The sequence below is a fragment of the Canis lupus genome, chromosome 7 (assembly GCF_003254725.2).
Source record: "Canis lupus dingo isolate Sandy chromosome 7, ASM325472v2, whole genome shotgun sequence".
NCBI classification, from domain to species: Eukaryota; Metazoa; Chordata; class Mammalia; order Carnivora; family Canidae; genus Canis; species Canis lupus.
In genome coordinates this window covers 79,163,919-79,186,459 of record NC_064249.1, presented here as the reverse complement: position 1 = coordinate 79,186,459, position 22,541 = coordinate 79,163,919, and the positions used below count along the sequence as shown (strand labels likewise).

Below are 22,541 nucleotides of genomic sequence, written 5' to 3'. Positions count from 1 at the left end.
GCGCCGCCTTCAGCCCAGGGCGTGATCCTGGAGACCCAGGATCGAGTCCTATGTCGTGCTCTCTGCATGGAGCCTGCTTCTCCCTCTGCCTGTGTCTCTGCCGCCCAGCCCCCCTCTGTCTCTCATGAATAAATAAAATCTTTAAAAAAAAAAAAATTGACATTTGAACAAAGACTTGAAAAAAGTAAGCGGGCAACTGAAGAGTCTGCCAGGGAGAGGGATCAGCACACGAAAGGCCCTGAGCTAGGAACATGCCTCACATATTTAAGGAACACCAAACAAGCCAGTGGGGCTAGAATGAAAAGTGCAGAGGCAAGTAGTGAGAGAAAAGGCCAAAAAAGATAAACAATGAGTCTAAAAGTCCATCCAGAAGGCCTAAAAAGCTGTAAATGACAGGTAAGTACAAATTCTTAAAAATAGTGTTTAAAAATTCTTATGGCAAAACAAAAGCATATTCTAAGCAAATAAGTAAAAAGGCAAATTTAGGAAAAATATATGCTTTAAATTCACGTCACAAAGGGCTCATCTAATACAAAATGGGTCCTAGAAACAGATACAATAGAAGCTCCAATATGAAAATGAGGAAAGGATATGAGCAAAAACATGTTAACAACTCTAATGTCCAACAAGAGGGGAATGATTACATATAATTTGATACTGATCTATCACAGATCATAATGTAGTTTTTGGCTTTTTTAGAAGAATGAGAAAGGATGTACAAAATCAGATAGAACTCGTACACAAGGCTCATAGAAATGTAAAATGATGAAGCTGCCGAGGAAAAGATGGGCAGTTACTTGGAAAGTTAAACACACAATTATCATATGACTAGCAATTTTACTCTTAAGATACAAGCCCAAGGGAACTGCAAACGTATGTCCACCCAAAATCTTGTACACGAATGCTCAGAGCAGCATTATTCATGACGGCTAAAAAGCAGAAACAACCCAAATGTTTATCAACTTTTGAGTGGATAAACAAAATGTGGTGTACACATAAGACGGGATACTTCTGTCATGAAAAGGAATGAAGTAGGGGACTTGCTAAAATGAGGTGAACCTTAAACTCATTACGCTAAGTGAAAGAAGTCAGACCTAAAAGACCACATAGCCTAAGATTCCATTCATATGAAATGCCCCAAAAGGATAAACCCAGAGAGACAGAAAACAGATTAGCAGTTACTACAGGCCGGCCGGGGAGAGTAAGAAATGAAGAGTGGCTGCTAATAGGTACAGGGCTTCCCCACAGGGTGAAGAAGTTCTGGCATTCGACTGGAATGACAATTTCACAACTTTTGTGAATATACTAAAAACCACTTGATGATACACTTTGAAAGGGTAAATTTTGGGATATTTGAATATCCTCATAACAAAAATGAGAATGGTCTTTAAATGCTTGTGTACAGAGGCTGCCAGGATAGACTGCCGATGGAGAAAAGAAGAAAGTTCTAGACAGTGTCTATGGTCTCCCACCTTTTGTGTGAATGAAGAGATAAATAAGAATCTGTGTTCATAACTGCATCTACATTGCATGAACATTTTCAGGAAGGATATATCAGAGACTAAGAAGAGTGGTTATTTATGGAAGCAAATGGGACAGCTTGGAGAGATGAGGGACCATAGTAGGCAAGAGACTATTCATGTACTTTTTTTTTATGTGTTTGGATATTTTTTTTTTTATTTTTTTATTTATGATAGTCACAGAGAGAGAGAGAGAGAAGCAGAGACACAGGCAGAGGGAGAAGCAGGCTCCATGCACCGGGAGCCGGACGTGGAATTTGATCCCGGGTCTCCAGGATCGTGCCCTGGGCCAAAGGCAGGCGCCAAACCGCTGCGCCACCCAGGGATCCCTATGTGTTTGGATATTTAAACAATACGCTCTAAAATTAAATTAATCAAGAGCTAAAAATATAAGATTGTCATCAATGTTAAAATTAAACTTTTCTTGATTCAAATCTGATGATCTACTGAAATAAAAGCAAACAAAATTAAATCATGTTGTGGTGTGCCATAGAAGTCACTGATCCAAAATTAGGGGACCTAGAATCTGCTACTCAACTCTCCATTAAACTCATCCTGTTAATCTCAACAAATAACTCCTCTGAGTCTCAGTTTTCCTACTTTCAAATAAGTACATTGGGAAAGATGATCTCTAATGACCTTTCTTGCTGTAACTTTCTATAATGCTCAAAAAAAAGAAATTCAAGGCAATGTTAGGTTTCTGTGAAAACAAAATTTTAAATGTATTAATTGGCCTATCCCTATCCTAAGTTCCAAATTATCTGGGAAAAGAGCCAGACAGACAGGCCAATACTTGAAAGAAACCAAAATGCTACCATGCTGAGTGTGGTGGTTTTTAAAAGATGAAAAATGTTTCAAGCCAACAGATCTTTCTTGTTTTAATGTCCTTGTATGATCTTCAGAAGATTTTCATCACACAATCGCCAAAACAAAGTCAGCTTTAAAAAGCCAAAGTGTTGCTTTGGCTGCCATATTATCCCAAGAACTTTCCACCATCTGGGCTGGAAATGTCCTAAAACAAACTACTGTTGGAGCAAGTTATTAATTTCATGTGAAGAAAAAAAAAAAAAAGACCGGCGTCTTGACCTTGCACTGCTCTGCTAGGGCAGAGTGGAACACTTGGATAAAGACAAAAGCCTTCATGAAATGGGTGTTAGTGTTGGCTAAGTACAAAGTCAACGAATATGGAGGAAAAAAAACATCCTCCTCTGACTTACTATTGGATAAGAAACTGGACAGTATGTAAATGGAACATAAGTTTAACAAAAACAACTGACAAGTTCAAAGGATTAAGAACAAAATTTAGAAATATCAGTGTCAACCACTGCAGAGAGTGAAAGTAAAATACAAGGAAAGACTAAAAAGTGGTAGAGTGTATTTACAGATACTGTCAATGGTGGCGGTGGCTAGTTTTCAAAGGTAACAAAATCAAAGACATGGGAATACTTCTCATTTATTAAAGTCTTATTAACAGAACAGAAAGTATCTGGAGGTTAGAAGTCAAAAAATCTAGATTCTGGTCTCAGAACTTTCGCTCATTGCCTTCATCAGCTACCTTATCTGTCAACTTCATCATACGTAAAAATCAAGGGGGTGGATCAAGTAAACTCAAATATCCACTCCATGCTCTCATGGTTTCTCAAAGAACTAGTGCTCCATATCTAACAATGCATCAAACACATGAATAAAATATAGCCATATATCTTCCTGAAATAAAGTTCAACAAACAAAATAAGTTTTAAAAAATATTCTTGGGACACCTGGGTGGCTCAGTGGTTGAGCCTTTGGCCCAGGTCATGATCCTGGAGTCCTGGGATCTAGTCCCCCATATCGGGCTCCCTGCATGGATCCTGCTTCTCCCTCTGCCTGTGTCTCTGCCTCTGTGTGTGTGTCTCTCGTGAATAAATAAAATCTTTTTTAATTAAAAATTAAAATAAATAAATTCTTAAAAATAAAAAATTAGGATGGGCTGATAAGATGGATACATAATATTCAAAAAGAGATGGATATAATAATAAAACAGATTTACCAAAATGGTTATATGAGTATCCATTGTGCAATCATGCTAGCTTAAAATGTTGCATTCATAAAACAAGAAACAATCAGAGAAAAAGAGCTCTCAGGAATTAAGAATGTTTATTAAACCTTCATCAAAAGTTAGAAATGGCTTTTGAATATATGAAGAGATGTTCAATCTCATTTGTAATGAGAAAATACACATAAGAATCACACTATGATTTCCATTTAACTCACAAAAAATATTATACAATGCTGGCAAGGCTCTGTTAAAGGATTTTGGTGAGACTATAACTGGTATAATGTCTTTAGGGTTGGTGGAAATGCAAACTGGTGTAGCCACTCTGGAAAACAGTATGTGGGGGGTTCCTAAAAAGTTAAAAATAGAACTTAGCAATTCCACTACTAAGTATTTATCTAAAGGATACAAAAATAGTGATTTGAAGGAGCACATGCATCCCAATGTTTTAGCAGCAATGTTCACAATAGCCAAAATATGGAAAGAGCCCAGAAGTCCATAAACAGATGGATAAATAAAAAAATTTAAAAAAAAAAAAAAAAGAGGGATCCCTGGGTGGCGCAGCGGTTTAGCGCCTGCCTTTGGCCCAGGGCGCGATCCTGCAGACCCGGGATCGAATTCCACGTCGGGCTCCCGGCGCATGGAGCCTGCTTCTCCCTCTGCCTGTGTCTCTGCCTCTCTCTCTCTCTGTGACTATCATAAATAAAAAATAAAAAATAAAAAACAGATGGATAAAAAAGATGTAGTACACACACACACAATGGAATATTACTCATCAAAAAGAATGAAATCTTGACATTTGCAATGATGTGGATGCTGAGTGAAATAAGTCACTCCGAGAAAGAGAAATATCATATGATTTCACTCATATATAGAATTTAAGAAACAAAACAGATGAACACAGGGAAAGGGATGGAAAAATAAAATAAGATAAAGACAGAGAGAGAGAAGCATACCGTAAGAGACTCTTAAATATGAGGAACAAACTGAGGACTGCTGGAGGGGAAGTGTGGAAGTAACTGGGTGATGGGCACTAAGGACGGTACTTGATGTAACAAGCACTGGATAAACATCAACTGATGAATCACTAAATTCTACCCCTGAAACTAATACGACACTATATGTGAACTAACCTGAATTTAAATAAAATTTTGAAAGAAAAATATAATAGTAATCTCTTAGGAGATAGGGTTTTGTTTTTTAATCAACTTTATATTTTCATTTTAAAAGGTACTCAATACCAATTCTTAAGACTTACATGATGGTTATTATCTAAATATGTATATGTAGTCTATCCCAACAATGGAATACTATTCAGTGCTACAAAGAAATGAGCTATAAAACCACAAACACAGAAGAACCTTAAATGTATACTGTTAACTAAACAAAGCCAATCTGAAAAGGCCACATGCTGTATGGTTCCAACTATATGACATTTTAGAAAAGGCAGAGCTGAGGAGGTAGTAGGAGGACAGATAGTAACTGGGGTGGGGGGGAGGGGAAAAACAGAGGAAAGAGGACTTTTAGGGCAATGAAACTACTTGTATGATACTTCAATGGTGGATACACATCATCACTCGTTTGTTAACACCTATACAATGTACAACACAACAAGAGTGAGCCCTAATGTAAAACATGACTATGGGCCATAATGATGTGTCAGTGTGGGTTCATCAACTATAACAAACGTACCACCCTGGGGCAGGGTGTTGAAGGGGGGTGAGGGTACTATACCAGTGTGCAAACAGGGTCACATGGGAATTGCCTGCACTTCCACTCAATTTTGCTGTGAACCTAAAACTGCTCTGAAATATAAACCTTACTAATTAAAAGAAAAAGAAATTTGTATTGTTTAGAAAAATATCCATAAAGGTAGGATAAGGGTAAAGATTTATATAAAGCTCCCAAACAGCTAAGAATCAAAAAAGACTGCTTCTGGGGAGGGAAGAGATAAAAAGGGTAAGACAAAGAGTATTTGTTCTCATCATAAGCCCTCTGTCTGATCTTTTTTCCAAAACCAAATACACAAATGTATTAACATTTAAAATAATTGCAGCATCAGTATCAAAGGCTAGTATTAACTATCCATATGTAATGTAATCTGGATTATATGTGAAAAGAAATTACTCATAATTTATATAACTGACAAAATATTAAAACGAAAAAATTAACTCTTTGCTGGTAGAATTAAAGTTTGCAACGACTAGTGTACTTTTACCTCATGCAGACTTTGCTATCCATGTATTAATAACAGCAAAAGAAAGTAACAAATGTATTCTATACCAGTCGTGGTTTTATAAAAGTAAAAATTCCTTGAAGGCAGAGAGTCTGTGTTTTCAGGGCCACCTAAGAATCCTGCAAACTGACCTCAGGAAAGTCTCTTCCCTTTTCTCCACTTCAGTGACATTATATATAAAATGATGGAGCTAGGATAAAGGAGAGCTGAATTCCAGTTCTAAAAATCCAATGATCATCTGGCTCTAAACAGCTCATAAACAGTTTGCAAGGAGATACGCAAACATAGGTAAAATGACAGCCAGGATTCAGGATTCTGCTTTTGCTGCTGCAATCTTGCACACCTAACGTCAGGCTAGTACCTGTCCTCCTAGGCAGCCAGATGCTACAGAAACTTCCTTCAGTTCCCAGATGATTCAGCCTTGTTCTTTTGAATTGCAGACATTCCACATCCTATGCCTGCTATACTTGTTAGTGATCTCCTTTTTACTGATAAGTTTAAAATAGGAAAATTAACTCAAAACAAATCTGTTCAGTATTTTTCTTGAGTACTTAATATGTGTAGGACAATACACTTTTATAATCGTAAACCATTTTACAATTTACAAAAGCATGTTCCAGTGCATTGCTTTGGTCCTCAACACAATGCTAAACCACACAGTAGACAGAATACCAGACAGGCTCATCCCAGGATGAGGTACTCCCTCTCGCTGCTGGCCACTCTACTGCATCACAGGACAAGATGTATGGCCTGGGTGTTCCTAACTGCTACAGGAGTTGGTCTCCAAACTCAAGCACTTGAATTTCCTCATCTAAAATACTCAACAGCTGAACTAGATGATTTCAAATGTCCTTTTCAAGTAATGGTTTCTGGTCTATTACCCCTAGTTTTAAAATGGGAAACCCGAGGTGTGAGTGACATTCCCAGTTAGTAGAAGAGCCAGGATCCAAGCTCTATCTTCTGGATTCAGAACCAGAGAGGGGCTTTTGTCCTTCTACAGATATGTTCTAATTTCTTAACGATAATCAGTTACTCAATTATGAACAATCAGAGCATGTAACATAAAATCAACATTACTTGTGCTTCTGGATATATTTTGGTCAGACTTCAATAAACATGGTAAAGGTTTATATATTTTAAAAATTTTAACCAAGAGCCCCCTCTTCACGACACCAGGAATCAATTTTTTTTTTTTTTGTGAACACTTTACAATTATATTTAATCTTTATCAAAACTCTGTAAAAGTAATTCCTATTTATTACTCCCATTTTACAGCCAGGTATCATATTCAACAGTAAATATTATCTTCTGCCTCTCCTTCAGCTTCTGGAATTTTTTTTTATAATAAATTTATTTTTTATTGGTGTTCAATTTACCAACATACAGAATAACACCCAGGGCTCATCCCGTCAAGTGCCCCCCTCAGTGCCCGTCACCCATTCACCCCCACCCCCCGACCTCCTCCCCTTCCACCACCCCTAGTTCGTTTCCCAGAGTTAGGAGTCTTCTTGTTCTGTCTCCCTTTCTGATATTTCCCACACACTTCTTCTCCCTTCCCTTATATTCCCTTTCACTATTATTTATATTTCCCAAATGAATGAGAACATACAATGTTTGTCCTTCTCCGATTGACTTACTTCACTTATAATAATACCCTCCAGTTCCATCCACGTCGAAGCACATGGTGGGTATTTGTCATTTCTAATGGCTGAGGAATATTCCATTGTGTACATATACCACATCTTCTTTATCCATTCATCTTTCGATGGACACCGAGGCTCCTTCCACAGTGTGGCTATTGTGGACATTGCTGCTAGAAACATCGGGGTGCAGGTGTCCCAGCGTTTCATTGCATCTGAGTCTTTGGGGTAAATCCCCAACAATGCAATTGCTGGGTCGTAGGGCAGATCTATTTTGAACTCTTTGAGGAACCTCCACACAGTTTTCCAGAGTGGCTGCACCAGTTCACATTCCCACCAACAGTGTAAGAGGGTTCCCATTTCTCCGCATCCTCTCCAACATTTGTGGTTTCCTGCCTTGTTAATTTTCCCCATTCTCACTGGTGTGAGGTGGTATCTCATTGTGGTTTTGATTTGTATTTCCCTGATGGCAAGTGATGCAGAGCATTTTCTCATGTGCATGTTGGCCATGTCTATGTCTCCCTCTGTGAGATTTCTGTTCATGTCTTTTGCCCATTTCATGATTGGATTGATTGTTTTTTTGGTGTTGAGTTTAATAAGTTCTTTATAGATCTTGGAAACTAGCCCTTTATCTGATACGTCATTTGCAAATATCTTCTCCCATTCTGTAGGTTGTCTTTGAGTTTTGTTGACTGTATCCTTTGCTGTGCAAAAGCTTCTTATCTTGATGAAGTCCCAATAGTTCATTTTTGCTTTTGTTTCTTTTGCCTTCGTGGATGTATCTTGCAAGAAGTTACTGTGGCTGAGTTCAAAAGGGTGTTGCCTGTGTTCTCCTCTAGATTTTGACGGAATCTTGTCTCACATTTAGATCTTTCATCCATTTTGAGTTTATCTTTGTGTCTGGTGCAAGAGAGTGGTCTAGTTTCATTCTTCTGCATGTGGATGTCCAATTTTCCCAGCACCATTTATTGAAGAGACTGTCTCTTTTCCAGTGGATAGTCTTTCCTCCTTTGTCGAATATTAGTTGACCATAAAGTTCAGGGTCCACTTCTGGGTTCTCTATTCTGTTCCATTGATCTATGTGTCTGTTTTTGTGCCAGTACCACACTGTCTTGATGACACAGCTTTGTAGTACAACCTGAAATCTGGCATTGTGATGCCCCCAGCTATGGTTTTCTTTTTTAAAATCCCCCTGGCTATACGGGATCTTTTCTGATTCCACACAAATCTTAAAATAATTTGTTCTAACTCTCTGAAGAAAGTCCATGGTATTTTGATAGGGAATTCATTGAAAATGTAAGTTGCCCTGGGTAACATTGACATTTTCACAATATTAATTCTGCCAATCCATGAGCATGGAATATTTTTCCATCTCTTTGTGTCTTCCTCAATTTCTTTCAGAAGTATTCTATAGTTTTTAGGGTATAGATCCTTTACCTCATTGGTTAGGTTTATTCCTAGGTATCTTATGCTTTTGGGTGCAATTATGAATGGGATTGACTCCTTAATTTCTCTTTCTTCAGTCTCATTGTTAGTGTATAGAAATGCCACTGATTTCTGGGCACTGATTTTGTATCCTGCCACGCTACCAAATGGCTGTATGAGTTCTAGCAATCTTGGGGTGGAGGCTTTTGGGTTTTCTATGTAGAGTATCATGTCATCGGCGAAGACGGAGAGTTTAACTTCTTCTTTGCCAATATGAATGCCTTTAATGTCTTTTTGTTGTCTGATTGCTGAGGCTAGGACTTCCAGTACTATGTTGAATAGCAGTGGTGAGAGTGGACATCCCTGTCTTGTTCCTGATCTTAGGGGAAAGGCTCCCAGTGCTTCCCCATTGAGAATGATATTTGCTGTGGGCTTTTCATAGATGGCTTTTAAGATGTCGAGGAATGTTCCCTCTATCCCTACACTCTGAAGAGTTTTGATCAGGAATGGATGCTGTATTTTGTCAAATGCTTTCTCTCCATCTAATGAGAGGATCATATGGTTCTTGGTTTTCTCTTGCTGATATGATGAATCACATTGATTGTTTTATGAGTGTTGAACCAGCCTTGTGTCCCGGGAATAAATCCTGCCTGGTCATGGTGAATAATTTTCTTAATGTACTGTTGGATCCTATTGGCTAGTATCTTGTTGAGAATTTTTGCATCCATGTTCATCAGGGATATGGGTCTGTAATTCTCCTTTTTGGTGGGGTCTTTGTCTGGTTTTGGAATTAAGGTGATGCTGGCCTCATAGAACGAATTTGGAAGTACTCCATCTCTTTCTATCTTTCCAAACAGCTTTAGTAGAAGAGGTATGGTTTCTTCTTTAAACGTTTGATAGAATTCCCCTGGGAAGCCATCTGGCCCTGGACTCTTGTGTCTTGGGAGGTTTTTGATGACTGCTTCAATTTCCTTCCTGGTCATTGGCCTGTTCAGGTTTTCTATTTCTTCCTGTTCCAGTTCTGGTAGTTTGTGGCTTTCCAGAAATGCGTCCATTTCTTCTAGATTGCCTAATTTATTGGCGTATAGATGTTCATAATATGTTTTTAAAATTGTTTGTATTTCCTTGGTGTTGGTAGTGATCTCTCCTTTCTCATTCATGATTTTATTAATTTGAGTCTTCTCTTTCTTCTTTTTAATAAGGCTGGCTAATGGTTTATCTATCTTATTAATTCTTTCAAAGAACCAACTCCTGGTTTTGTTGATCTGTTCCACAGTTCTTCTGGTCTTGATTTTGTTGAGTTCTGCTCGAATCTTTATTAACTCTCTTCTTCTCCTGGGTGTAGGATCTATTTGCTGTTTTTTTCTCTAGCTCCTTTATGTATAAGGTTAGCTTTTGTATTTGAGTTCTTTCCAGTTTTTGAATGGATGCTTGTATTGCGATGTATTTCCCCCTTAGGACTGCTTTTGCTGCATCCCAAAGATTTTGAACAGTTGTATCTTCATTCTCATTAGTTTCCATGAATCTTTTTAATTCTTCCTTAATTTCCTGGTTGACCGTTTCATCTTTTCGCAGAATGGTCCTTAACCTCCACGTGTTTGAAGTCCTTCCAAACTTCTTGTTGTGATTTATTTCTAATTTCAAGGCATTATGGTCTGAGAATACGCAGGGGACGATCCCAATCTTTTGGTATCGGTTCAGACCCGATTTGTGACCCAGTATGTGGTCTATTCTGGAGAAAGCTCCATGTGCACTTGAGAAGAATGTGTATTCAGTTGAGTTTGGATGTAAAGTTCTGTAGATATCTGTGAAATCCATCTGGTCCAGTGTATCATTTAAAGCTCTCGTTTCTTTGGAGATGTTGTGCTTAGAAGATCTATTGAGTATAGAAAGAGCTAGATTGAAGTCACCAAGTATAAGTATACTATTATCTAAGTATTTCTTCACTTTGGTTAATAATTGATTTAAATATTTGGCAGCTCCCACATTCGGGGCATATATAGTGAGGATTGTTAAGTCCTCTTGTTGGACAGGTCCTTTAAGTATGATATAGTGTCCCTCTTCATCTCTCACTACAGTCTTCGGAGTAAATTTTAGTTTATCTGATATAAGGATGGCTACCCCTGCCTTCTTTTGAGAACCATTCGAATGGTAAATGGTTTTCCAACCTTTTATTTTCAGGCTGTAGGTGTCCTTCTGTCTAAAATGAGTCTCTTGTAGACAGCAAATAGATGGGTCCTGCTTTTTTATCCAGTCTGAAACCCTGCGCCTTTTGATGGGGTCATTAAGCCCGTTCACATTCAGAGTTACTATTGAGAGATATGAGTTTAGTGTCATCATGATATCTATTCAGTCCTTGTTTTTGTGGATTGTTCCACTGAACTTCTTCTTAAAGGGGAATTTTAAGAGTCCCCCTTAAAATTTCTTGCAGAGCTGGTTTGGAGGTCACATATTCTTTCAGTTCCTGCCTGTCTTGGAAGCTCTTTATCTCTCCTTCCATTTTGAATGAGAGCCTTGCTGGATAAAGTATTCTTGGTTGCATGTTCTTCTCATTTAGGACCCTGAATATATCCTGCCAGCCCTTTCTGGCCTGCCAGGTCTCTGTGGAGAGGTCTGCTGTTACCCTAATACTCCTCCCCATAAAAGTCAGGGATTTCTTATCTCTTGCTGCTTTAAGGATCTTCTTTATCTTTGGAATTTGCAAGCTTAACTATTAGATGTCGAGGTGTTGAACGGTTTTTACTGATTTTAGGGGGGGATCTATTTCCTGGATCTGAATGCCTGTTTCCCTTCCCAGATTAGGAAAGTTTTCAGCTAGGATTTGTTCAAATACATATTCTGGCCCTTTCGGCGCCCTCGGGAACCCCAATTAAAAGTAAGTTCTTCTTCCTCAGGCTGTCGTTTATTTCCCTTAACCTATCTTCATGGCCTTTTAATTGTCTCTTTTTTCCTCAGTTTCCCTGTTTGCCAACAACTTGTCTTCTATGTCACTCACTCGTTCTTCCACCTCCTTAACCCTCGTCGTTAGTACTTCTAGTTTGGATTGCATCTCATTCAATTGATTTTTAATTTCTGCCTGATTAGATCTAAATTCTGCAGTCATGAAGTCTCTCGAGTCCTTTATGCTTTTTTCTAGAGCCACCAGTAGCTGTATAATAGTGCTTCTGAATTGGCTTTCTGACATTGAATTGTAATCCAGATTTTGTAACTCTGTGGGAGAGAGGACTGTTTCTGATTCTTTCTTTTGAGGTGAGGTTTTCCTTCTAGTCATTTTGCTCAGTGCAGAGTAGCCAAAAACAAGTTGTATTGGGAAAAGGAGAAAAAAAGAGGAGAGAAAGAAGGAAAGAAAAGAGAAAAAGAAAAAAGAAAAAAGGAAGAAAAACAGAGAAGAAAAAGAGAAAGAAAGGAAAAAAAAGGGTCGGGGAAGCAAACCGAAATCAAAAAGCAAAAAACAAAACAAAACAAAACAAAACAAAACAAAACAAAACAAAAAACACAAAAAACCACAGGGGAGTATCTTCTGATTCTGTATACTTTAAGTCCCTTGACTTCCCCTGGAACTTGTCCGTCTAGCTGGTCTTCTGGGGGAGGGGCCTGTCGTGCTGATTTTCAGGTGTTAGCACTTGGGGGAGCTGCTCTGCCCCCTGCCTGGTGTAGGGCTCAGTGGGGTTGTTTACCCCGTGAGGCCGCAGGAGGAACAACCGCAGTGGCGGGGCCAGCTCTGCAGCCCTGGAGTCAGCTCCCGCAGTAGCTCCGGAGCTCTCCGTCTGCAGGTCCTGGAGGCTCCGGGGCGGGGCCGCTGATCTGCTCAGCTCGGGGCAGGAGCGTCCTCCTTGTCCTGGGCCCTCCCGGCCTCTGCCTGTCCCGGGGGAGGCCGGATCCTGGGCTGTGTCCCCGGCGCCCTGTGCTCCAGGGCCTGCGCTGTTGGATTCGCGCTCCCGCCCCACAGCCCCCTCCGTGGAGCCGCCCCCGAGCCCCTCCGAGCTGCTCCGGGTCCCGCCGAGCGCACCGCAGCCCTTAGGGAGCTCGGCCGTGGGGTGTGGGGCTCTCCCCGGGGCGCAGGTGTCTGCTAGTGTCCCCGGGAGCCCGAGGGCATCCCCGCCCTCCTGGGTCCTGCTCCAACTCCCTGCGAGCCCCTTTCCGCCCGGGAAGGTTGGTGCAGCTCCTGCTCCTCCGGGACGGGGCTGTCCTGTCCTGGGGACACTCGCCCCCGCCTCAGCCCGGCTCCTCACGGGTCCCCTACTCCTTGGAGGCCTTTTGTTTCTTTATTTCTTTTTCCCCCCGTCTTCCTACCTTGATAGAAGCATAAACTCTTCTCACTATAGCATTCCAGCTGTTCTCTCTTTAAATCTCTTTAAATCTCAGGCCAAATTCATAGATTTTCAGGGTGATTTGAAGGTTATCTAGGTAATTTGGTGGGGACAGGTGATTTGGGGACCCTACTCTTCCGCCATCTTGCCCCAGTTTCCAGGAATCAATTTTCAAACTAAAAAGCTACTGTGAACTTAACAGAGAATGATCTATCTATTCTCTATTAAGTCTTGGCATATGGAAACACTATTACCTTTAATTCACCTCAAATAGCACACTGATTCAACCAGAAACCTACAAGAGGGGATCCCTGGGTGGTGCAGCGGTTTGGCGCCTGCCTTTGGCCCAGGGCGCGATCCTGGAGACCCTGGATCGAATCCCACGTCGGGCTCCCGGTGCATGGAGCCTGCTTCTCCCTCTGCCTGTGTCTCTGCCTCTCTCTCTCTCTCTGTGACTATCATAAATTAAAAAAAAAAAAAAAGAAACCTACAAGAGATATTTCCATCACAGCACCTACGTAGGTGCTGACCTGCTTTGGCTGCCCACACTGCTGAAGCTGCGTGTAGAGGAGGGCTTAGGTCTCCAAACGCAGGGCTCCAGAAAGGCCCCTTCCCAAAAGTTCAGCCCTTCACTATCAACCTGGGTCCCTCCCATTCCCTCACTCTCCTCCATCAACTGCTCAGGGCTTTTCACATTCTTCAGCCACCTGCTCACGGTTAGCACCAAAAGTTTTCAACGTTCAAATTTTCTACAGTAAAAAAAAAAAAGAAAAAAAAAGAAAAAAAAATTCTACAGTATAACATCGAAGCCAATATCATTAGTTTATGGGTTGAATAAATATGCATTTCCTAGCATTTTATTACATTTCAGAAACCCTATGGACAAAGCATATCTCATAAATAAGATTCTTAATCGGTTCCATTCCTACCCAAATACTTCTAGAATGGATTTTTAGAGAAAAAAGTTCTAAAAATATTTCTTTTACAGCTTAATAGAGAACTCTAAACATAAACCGTTAGTCCTTCTAAAGTTTAAATCTCTGGGACGCCCGGGTGGCTCAGTGGTTGAGCATCTGCCTTCAGCTCAGGTCATGATCCCGGGGTCCTGGGATTAAGTCCCACATGGGGCGCCCTACATGCAGCCTGCTTCTCCCTCTGCCTGTGACTCTGCCTCTCTCCGTGTGTCTCATGAATAAATAAAATCTTTAAAAATAAATAGAATAAAATTCAAATCTCTGCCCCACCAAACAACACAATTTGTCCATCCCTTATCTCTAATCTCCCACAACCCCTCTACTCTAATCAAACCAATGCACTTGTGATTCTTCAGATACGTTATTTATACCCAAAAGTTCCAGACCTGGCTCCTCTCTGGCTCTTCAATGACCAAGCCACTGCTAATCACTCCTAGCTCCAAGCAACTGTAGCACCTAGCAACCGTTCCTCCTCCTGGGCTATCTTTCTATGTATCTGTTCATCTCTAAGCTCTTCAGAAGTCACACCTTTCTTTGTCCAGGACCTAGGATGTTAGAGACAATAGTATATTCCCAATATTCATTTTTGAAAATGAACCTAATGAAAGAGAATTTACTTTACTGTGAAGGGATAATGTGAGGACTGATGAGATATAAAGCTGACTGCCCCTAAACTATATGGTCCCAAACCCCTCAGCATTTATAACTACCAATTCCTTAAATATTGTCAGATGTTCATTCTCAGTGTTTGTTTCTACAGCCCCTTTCTACTTTGACTATATATAAGACACCTATATTTTATAATACAATATTTTATAATACAATATACGACTGCAAAGGGCTTTGAGCCACTACATTTGCAATGGAATGTGTCATATAGACCAGATGATGACAGACAAAATGCATTAAGTACACTGAACAAGTTGTGCCCCTATTCTCTTACTCACTCAACAGATATTTGTTGAGAGTCTACTATGTGCCAGGCTAGCCCGAATACTACGGATGACAGCAGTGAGCAAAACAAACACAGGCACAAGAACAGTCCTTGTTTTCATGGAGCTTGCCTTCTAATGTTATTTGAGAAACACAAGCAAGAGAAATAACAGATAATACGGAAAGCAGTGGTAAATGTAAAAACAAAGGTGTGAGAATGAGAGGGGTGTTATGTTAGGGTGGACCTTCTAAGAAGCAGACCTCCTCTGAGCAGAAGGAAGCATGAAAGTCAGGACATGAGCCATGCAGACATCTAAAGGGAGATATTCAAGGCAGAAGAAGAAGAGAGGGCAAAGGCCCTTGATACAGGAGTGGGTTGGTATGTTCCAAATTAGCAGGGACACCTGTGTCCTCTGTACTAGAGAGGTAGACAAAGTCACACTGCACAAATACACACATCCAGAAAAAGGCAGTGAAGGCAATCAATTAAGAATATCTCAGCCTTATCAATACATAACTTATTAAAAAAAAAAAGATAAGCATTCTGAGGCACCCAAGTGGCTCAGGTGGTTGGGCATCCAACTCTTGGTTTCATCTCAAATGGTGATCTCAGGGTTATGAGATGAAGCCCCATGTCAGGCTCAGTGCAGAGTCTGGTTGAGATTTTCTCTCCCTCTCCCATTCATATTCTCTCTCTCTCTCCCCTCCCCCCAAAAATAAAGAAAAACATTCTTATTAAACTATAACAACAACAAAAAAAACTATAACTAAAAAATCTGCAAATGAGGGCCAGGCTGAGAACTAAAGGATTGAGTTCACAGGTTGATAAGAAGAACATATAAATGGATCTCAGAGACTGTATGTTGGCCTGGGGCCAGTGGAATGGCTCACTCCGAGCAGACCTCACAAGGACTTGTCTGGAGCAGTGGCACCAGAGAAAGGGCTAGGATCTAAGGCTAACAGAAGCATCATCACATGAAGGTAAGAGTGACAGCTTTCATAAAAACACCACCAAAAACACATAAAAAGACAAGAAATCCAATTCAACCGTAACACTGTGAGAACTGATCCACTGTTGCAAATTCTAAGTGTTGCATTTTGAACTCTGGCACGCCAAATCATGTTCTTCATATTGCACTAGTAGTGTCTTGAGAAAAATACCTTCATCTTAAACTTTATTCCTTCCCATGCACTTCCTTGAGGCCAAGGTATATAACAAAGACAGGCTTTTACTTTTGGCAGACTTATTTCAGTTCTAGTGGGATCAGCCCAATATACACTGAAAAACATCGTCATGAGCCTGTGAATGACTTCATCTTTATTTCAAATATATAAATGCTGAGAGGTATGGAGTTAAGAAAGGATGTCTGGAAGATGTACGTTTTAATCAGACTTTGAAGTATCTCAGAATTATTATTTTATCAAAACACCCAACCTGTCTTAGAAGCAGTATCAACTAACTACTTAAAAGTCAAGCTCTATTACAAGTGAATTCCTACAACTTCTGGGAGTTTATCTAAACTACTGCAGTTCACCATTTTCTCTTAATAATAAAGTATCACTTAAAAACAGTTTATAGATCTCTAAATATCTATCTGTGCTCTTGGTAATCACTTGCTTTCAATATTAATAGAATGATTTCACAGTCTCGTAAGAAATGTTTAAGTGAGTTTTGACTACCCCTCAATGGCCACTAACACCAAACTCCTCTCGCTGCACACCTGCCGACGTTAAATATGACAAGTCTACAGTGAGACTGGTGATGGTGAGGTATGAGAGCATCCCTACTTTTCAAGTTAATATTCCCCCTTAAGTCAGAAGCTGACCCACAAACCTGCACTATGGTTATAGTAGATGAAACACTTAAGTAGTAGTTTGGTTTCACATGGAAACTGTTACCAAGACAAACCTTCTTGTAGGATGGAGTTCCAAGAACATTAAATCATAAGAAATTGTTTCAGCAGCTGGTTAAAGCTGAGTGTACATAATACAAGACATCTGGTTGTCTGTGCATTTTCAGTTCATTTAAAAAGTATAAACACATTAAAACACTGAAATGTTTGATATATTACAACACTGTCTGCTTGCTCCTCAAGAGTGTTTAAGTGACTGGTCTATTCATTGTATTCAAGCCTTATTTACCAGCTAACGAGATTCACTACTTCTATTCCCCTTAACTTCACCAAGACATTTTATTAACAAAGGAGGTGGAAAAAAAGCAATGTACTCACTAAGGCTATACACTAAATCGCTAGTATTTAGTAATAACATAAACATAATAGAGATGGAACTATTTTTAAAATTAAGAACACATGAAGTATTGCACATACAATGACAAGTAAATAGTAAACAATCTATGTGTTCCCCTTCCCACATTTGGCCACATGTAACAGAAACCTGACCACGGTGGCTTAACCAAAATAAGTGTTTATTTTTTTCACTTAAGAAGAAATCCAAAGATACGCCATCTTGGGCTGGGTAATGGTTCCCCGGTATCATTAATAGTCCCTGCTCCTGGGACACTATTCCCTGCATGTGGCACTCATTATCATAGTTTCAAGATGGCCCCAGCACTGCCTCCACATCCCAGGAAGGAAGAGAAGGCAACAAGCAAAAAAACCGAAGGTACAAACTCTGCAACCTCATGACTTCTGCTTACATTGCATTGGCCCAAACCATGTCGTGGGGCCACATCTAGTTCCTGAGGTGCCTGAAAACTAAGCTGGGCACACACTGGTCCCCAGACAACACTGGAGATGTTGGAGCACCTGAGTGCCTCAGCTGGTTTAAGCGTCTGCCTTCAGCTCAGGTCATGATCAAAGGGTCCTGGGATCGAGCCACATGTTGGGGGGTTGGGGGGGAGGTGTCCCCTGCTCAGTGCTTCTCCTTCTCAGAGGGAGTTTCTAAATCTAGACTATAGTCCCAGATGCTGCAGCTATGCACAGCAGAGGCCAGGAGCCTGTTTTCTCATGAATACCTGGTCCTTCCTTTTTGGGCCACAGGCAAATAGCACGCATGCAGTGATATCCTTGTGTTAACTGAGGTTCTGTAAGGATCAATCTTAAGCTTTTCTTCTTGATTCAAAAAAGAATTCCTTTAGAGGTGCCTCACTAGCTTGGTCAGTAGAGCATGTGACTCTCGATCTCGGGATTATTAAATGTGACCCCCACGTTGGGTGTAGGTTACTTAAAAATACAATCTTTTAAAATAATAATAATAATAATAATAAGTCCTTTAAAATATACATTCTCACTGGAGTGATATCACCCCCAAGAGAGTGAAAATTGATTCTTCAGGGACGAAAACCTTCATAGATATTATAATGCTCTGTGTCCCTCCAAAGGGCCACAAAGTACACAAAGAGACATAGGTGTTATCTGAGGCATTCAAATTTGATTAGTGGGGAGAAGCAATTACAAACATGTCTAAAAAGGCTCCAGAGAGACAATTAAAAAAAAAAAGTTAAGAGTAACATCTTTAAAAGGAACATTTTATACCATATAGGAACTGCATTCAGCTGGAATGACAGAAATCCAGTTACAGGAAACAAACAGGATATGTTTTTCTTACATGAGAAGTCTGCCAAGGGGGCACTGGGGTGGCGAATGAAAGTGGGGTGAAAGTGGCGAGGCGGCACTCACTGGCAGTTAATGACTTTGGTCCAGCAGCTCAATGATATCAAAGCAGAATTTTCCGTGGGTCTCTGGGCTCATGGTGCAAGAAAGACACACAACTGACACTATCTTGTCCACATTCCAGACAGCAGGAAAGAAGGCTGTCAAGAACAGAAAGATACACCTCCTTTCTTGAGAAGGTTTACCCACAAGTTTTACTGGAGGATGTTCCCCTACATCTCAGGTAACCACACCTAACTTGAAAAAAGGCTAGAAAGGGAAACCTCATCTCTCCAAAAGTGGTCAGAAATCAGGAAGGAATGGGACGCCTGGGTGGCTCAGTGGTTTAGCGGCTGCCTTTGGCCCAGGGCGTCAACCCAGAGTCCCAGGATCAAGCCCCATATCAGGCTCCCTGCATGGAGCCTGCTTCTCCCTCTGCCTGTATCTCTGCCTCTCTCTCTCTCTCTGAGTCTCTCATGAATAAATAAAATCTTTAAAAAAAAAAAAAAAAAAAAGGAAATCAGGAAAGAAGGAAGGAGAGAATCCTGGGTGGTTAATGAGTTGCCTCCACCACATATTAAAGGATTAGATTCTCTTGCACCCTGTTTACAGAGATCTGTAAGATACCACTATGGAGATTAATTCTGTGGCTATCATTTGTTCAATATTCCTAAAGAGTTTGATTAATATCCCCTTATAAAATTCTTGTTCTGATAACACATAGAGTATAAATATTATTAGGCCAAAGATACAGAATGACTCCATGGATGGACACAGAAATATACACATAAAAACACTACACCAGGAGCCACAAATCCTTCGATGTGATCAATTACCATACTCAATATACAAAGAAGATAAATCCTGGCTTGGCCAGAACTTACAGGAGCGGAATATCAGTGATTAACTGCATCAAACAACAGAGCAATTCTTCCAAAAGATCTTCAGAGTCAGAACCTGGTAAGACACATTAAGAATTTTTTAAGAAAATATGAAATAGAATAGAGCTTTTTAGAATTAGAAGCTCAGTCTTCATTCCTAATGAGAATAACAAGTTATTATTACACAAATTCAGACACTAAAGTTGACCTCAAATAAAATCCAAACCAAGGAATTTTGAACATTAGCTATTACATAACTTTTAATGTGTCAAAGTCTTTTATGGTTCTTGTAGGCCAGAAGTTTTCAAATCTCTTCTATACTGTGTTTTTTCAAATGAAATTTTATAATGAAGTGAAATATATAAAATAGACCCCCAAAAATCAAGTTGTTCTTGCTTCTTTATTTGAATCAATAGAACACCTGTACCTCTTTCCCTCAGCAAATACCCGATCAAATGCTGGGTCTCCCTGATGAGCCTCAAAGCACCTTTTCTGAACTTGTAGGGCCCTACAGATCACAGCCTGAAACCCACTAAGAGGGTTTCCACGTCTTTGCAAATAAAGAGCCAAAGGTAAAATGGCTTTTCCCAAATCACAGACTAAGTGGTAATGGCAGGATGAAAATTACCATGCTAGTGGAAATGCTCCCCTATCCCAAACTGCTCTAAGTGACTGTCTAATTTCCAAAGCCAACCAACAGCTTGTGTGACTAATGGCTCTAAACACTACTAACACCAATTCCTTCATAAAATTCACTCTCCCCTCAGGTTCTCCAAAACCTTGTCTCCAATCTACTCGTTCTGCTCATTCCCAGGATCTGCCTCCCCAGAATTGCTTTCAACTGTTGGTGCTTTCCCTAGAATTCCACCATTGCCTTTCTCCTCTTCCCACTCCCTATGTCCTTCATCAATCACTACTGGTGATTCCTACAGCGACAGTTTTCCTCTTGGCCTTTCCACTGAACTCCTTATCTTTCTATCCAATTGCCTACTAGCCATCTCCATGTAGATGCATCACTAGCACCACAAACTCCACGTGTTCAAAACAGAACCCATCTTTGCCACTTATTGCTTCTTTCTGCTTCCTTTACTGCATCAAGAATCCAGGGCCCAGGGGATCCCTGGGTGGCTCAGCGATTTAGTGCCTGCCTGGAGTCCCAGGATCAAGGCCCACATCGGGATCCCTGCATGGAGCCTGCTTCTCCCTCTGCCTGTGTCTCTGCGCACCCCCCCTCTGTCTTTCATGAAAAAATAAATAAAATCTTTAAAAAAAAAAAAATCCAGGGTCCAAGCCCCAACTACTCTTTCCACGCTTTTTTAACCAAGCCCTGGGTCCACTCGATTGCATAGCCTACCTCTCTGATGTTCCCACTTTTCCACACTCCCCGTCAGGCTTCTGTTATTTCATCATGTCAGTTCAGTTAAGCTTACTAAATTATAACTCACTCCTCACTCCTGAACTTCTTTCAGCCTTCCTAACTAGTATTCCTACCTCCAATCGTACTCCTCTCCAACCCAAACTCCAGACCACTGCCAAATGAAGCTAACTAAACTCCCTCCTTTCCTCTCCTGGTTTACAGCTCTGCAACCACTTTAAGCTGAAAACTAGTTATCAGAAAAAACTAGGTACCAAAAAAAAAAAAATTTCAGCATGCTAGACGCTCCAAAACACAGGCCCCATACCCCGTTCTACCATAATCTCCCCCATCACTCACAATTTCTATTCCAACAGTCCCGGGCAACCTGCTACATGCCATCTCATGACTCCTCAATGACATTCCCTCTGCCGAGAATGCCCTCCAAAACAAAAACCTGACTTTTTAAAAAGCTAATGTTTAACCACCTAATTATCCTCAGTATTCCTCTCCTCCATAAAACCCAACTCTCGGGATCCCTGGGTGGCGCAGCGGTTTAGCGTCTGCCTTTGGCCCAGGGCACGATCCTGGAGACCCAGGATCGAATCCCACGTCGGGCTCCTGGTGCATGGAGCCTGCTTCTCCCTCTGCCTGTCTCTGCCTCTCTCTCTCTCTCTCTCTCTCTCTCTCTCTGTGACTATCATAAATAAATAAAAATTAAAAAAAAAAAAACCAACTCTCTTGCTTCACTCTGAATAAAAATAATCATCTATAAACATCTTGCCTTGTAGATGTCTTTCACTGTTACCTTGGTTACATTACACCATAATTTCAGTCTATACGTAGGCAGGCCTCTATGAGACTCTATATTTCTTTTTTTAAAGTAGGCTTGGGATCCCTGGGTGGCGCAGCGGTTTGGCACCTGCCTTTGGCCCAGGGCGCGATCCTGGAGACCCGGGATCAAATCCCACATCGGGCTCCCAGTGCATGGAGCCTGCTTCTCCCTCTGCCTATGTCTCTGCCTCTCTCTCTCTCTCTGTGACTATCATAAATAAATAAAAAATTTTTTAAAAAATTAAAAAAAAATAATAAAAATAAAGTAGGCTTGCCCAGTGTGGAGCCCAACACGGGGCTTGAACTCATGACCCTGAGATCAAGACCTGAGTTGAGATCAAGAGTCGGATGCTGGGCAGCCCAGGTGGCTCAGCAGTTTAGTGCCGCCTTCAGCTCAGGGCGTGATCCTGGAGACCCGGGATCGAGTCCCACATTGGGCTCCCTGCATGGAGCCTACTTCTCCCTCTGCCTGTGTCTCTGCCTCTCTCTCTCTCTCTCTCTCTCTCTCTCAGGAATAAATAAAATCTTTACTTTAAAAAAAAAAAAAAGAGTCGGATGCTAACCCAGGTGCCCCTGAACTCTGTCCTCTTTGAGGATGATGACTGACAAAGAGCTTAACACTAACACATAACCTACACTCAAAACAGGTTTGCCAAACCAAACCTAGGATCTAGTACGAATCTAGTGGTTATTTCCGAAGCATCAAAGTACTTGAAATTTCAAAGTTTAGCAATTCTTTTTTCCTACACCACAGTATCACCTGGTATTCAGAAATTATGAAAAAT

The 22,541-nt window shown here is 40.7% G+C and overlaps 1 protein-coding gene across 4 annotated transcripts in view; it reads right to left on the bottom strand.

The window, feature by feature from the left end:
* The window catches only part of DYM (dymeclin), a 340,736-nt gene that overhangs the window by 245,479 nt on the left and 72,716 nt on the right, over nt 1-22,541 (bottom strand). For all 4 annotated transcript variants that reach the window (XM_025429635.3, XM_025429632.3, XM_049112965.1 and 1 more), the window contains one exon: nt 19,572-19,644. In XM_025429635.3, the coding sequence (XP_025285420.1) occupies nt 19,572-19,644 (73 nt within the window). The remainder of the gene's footprint in view (nt 1-19,571; nt 19,645-22,541) is intronic.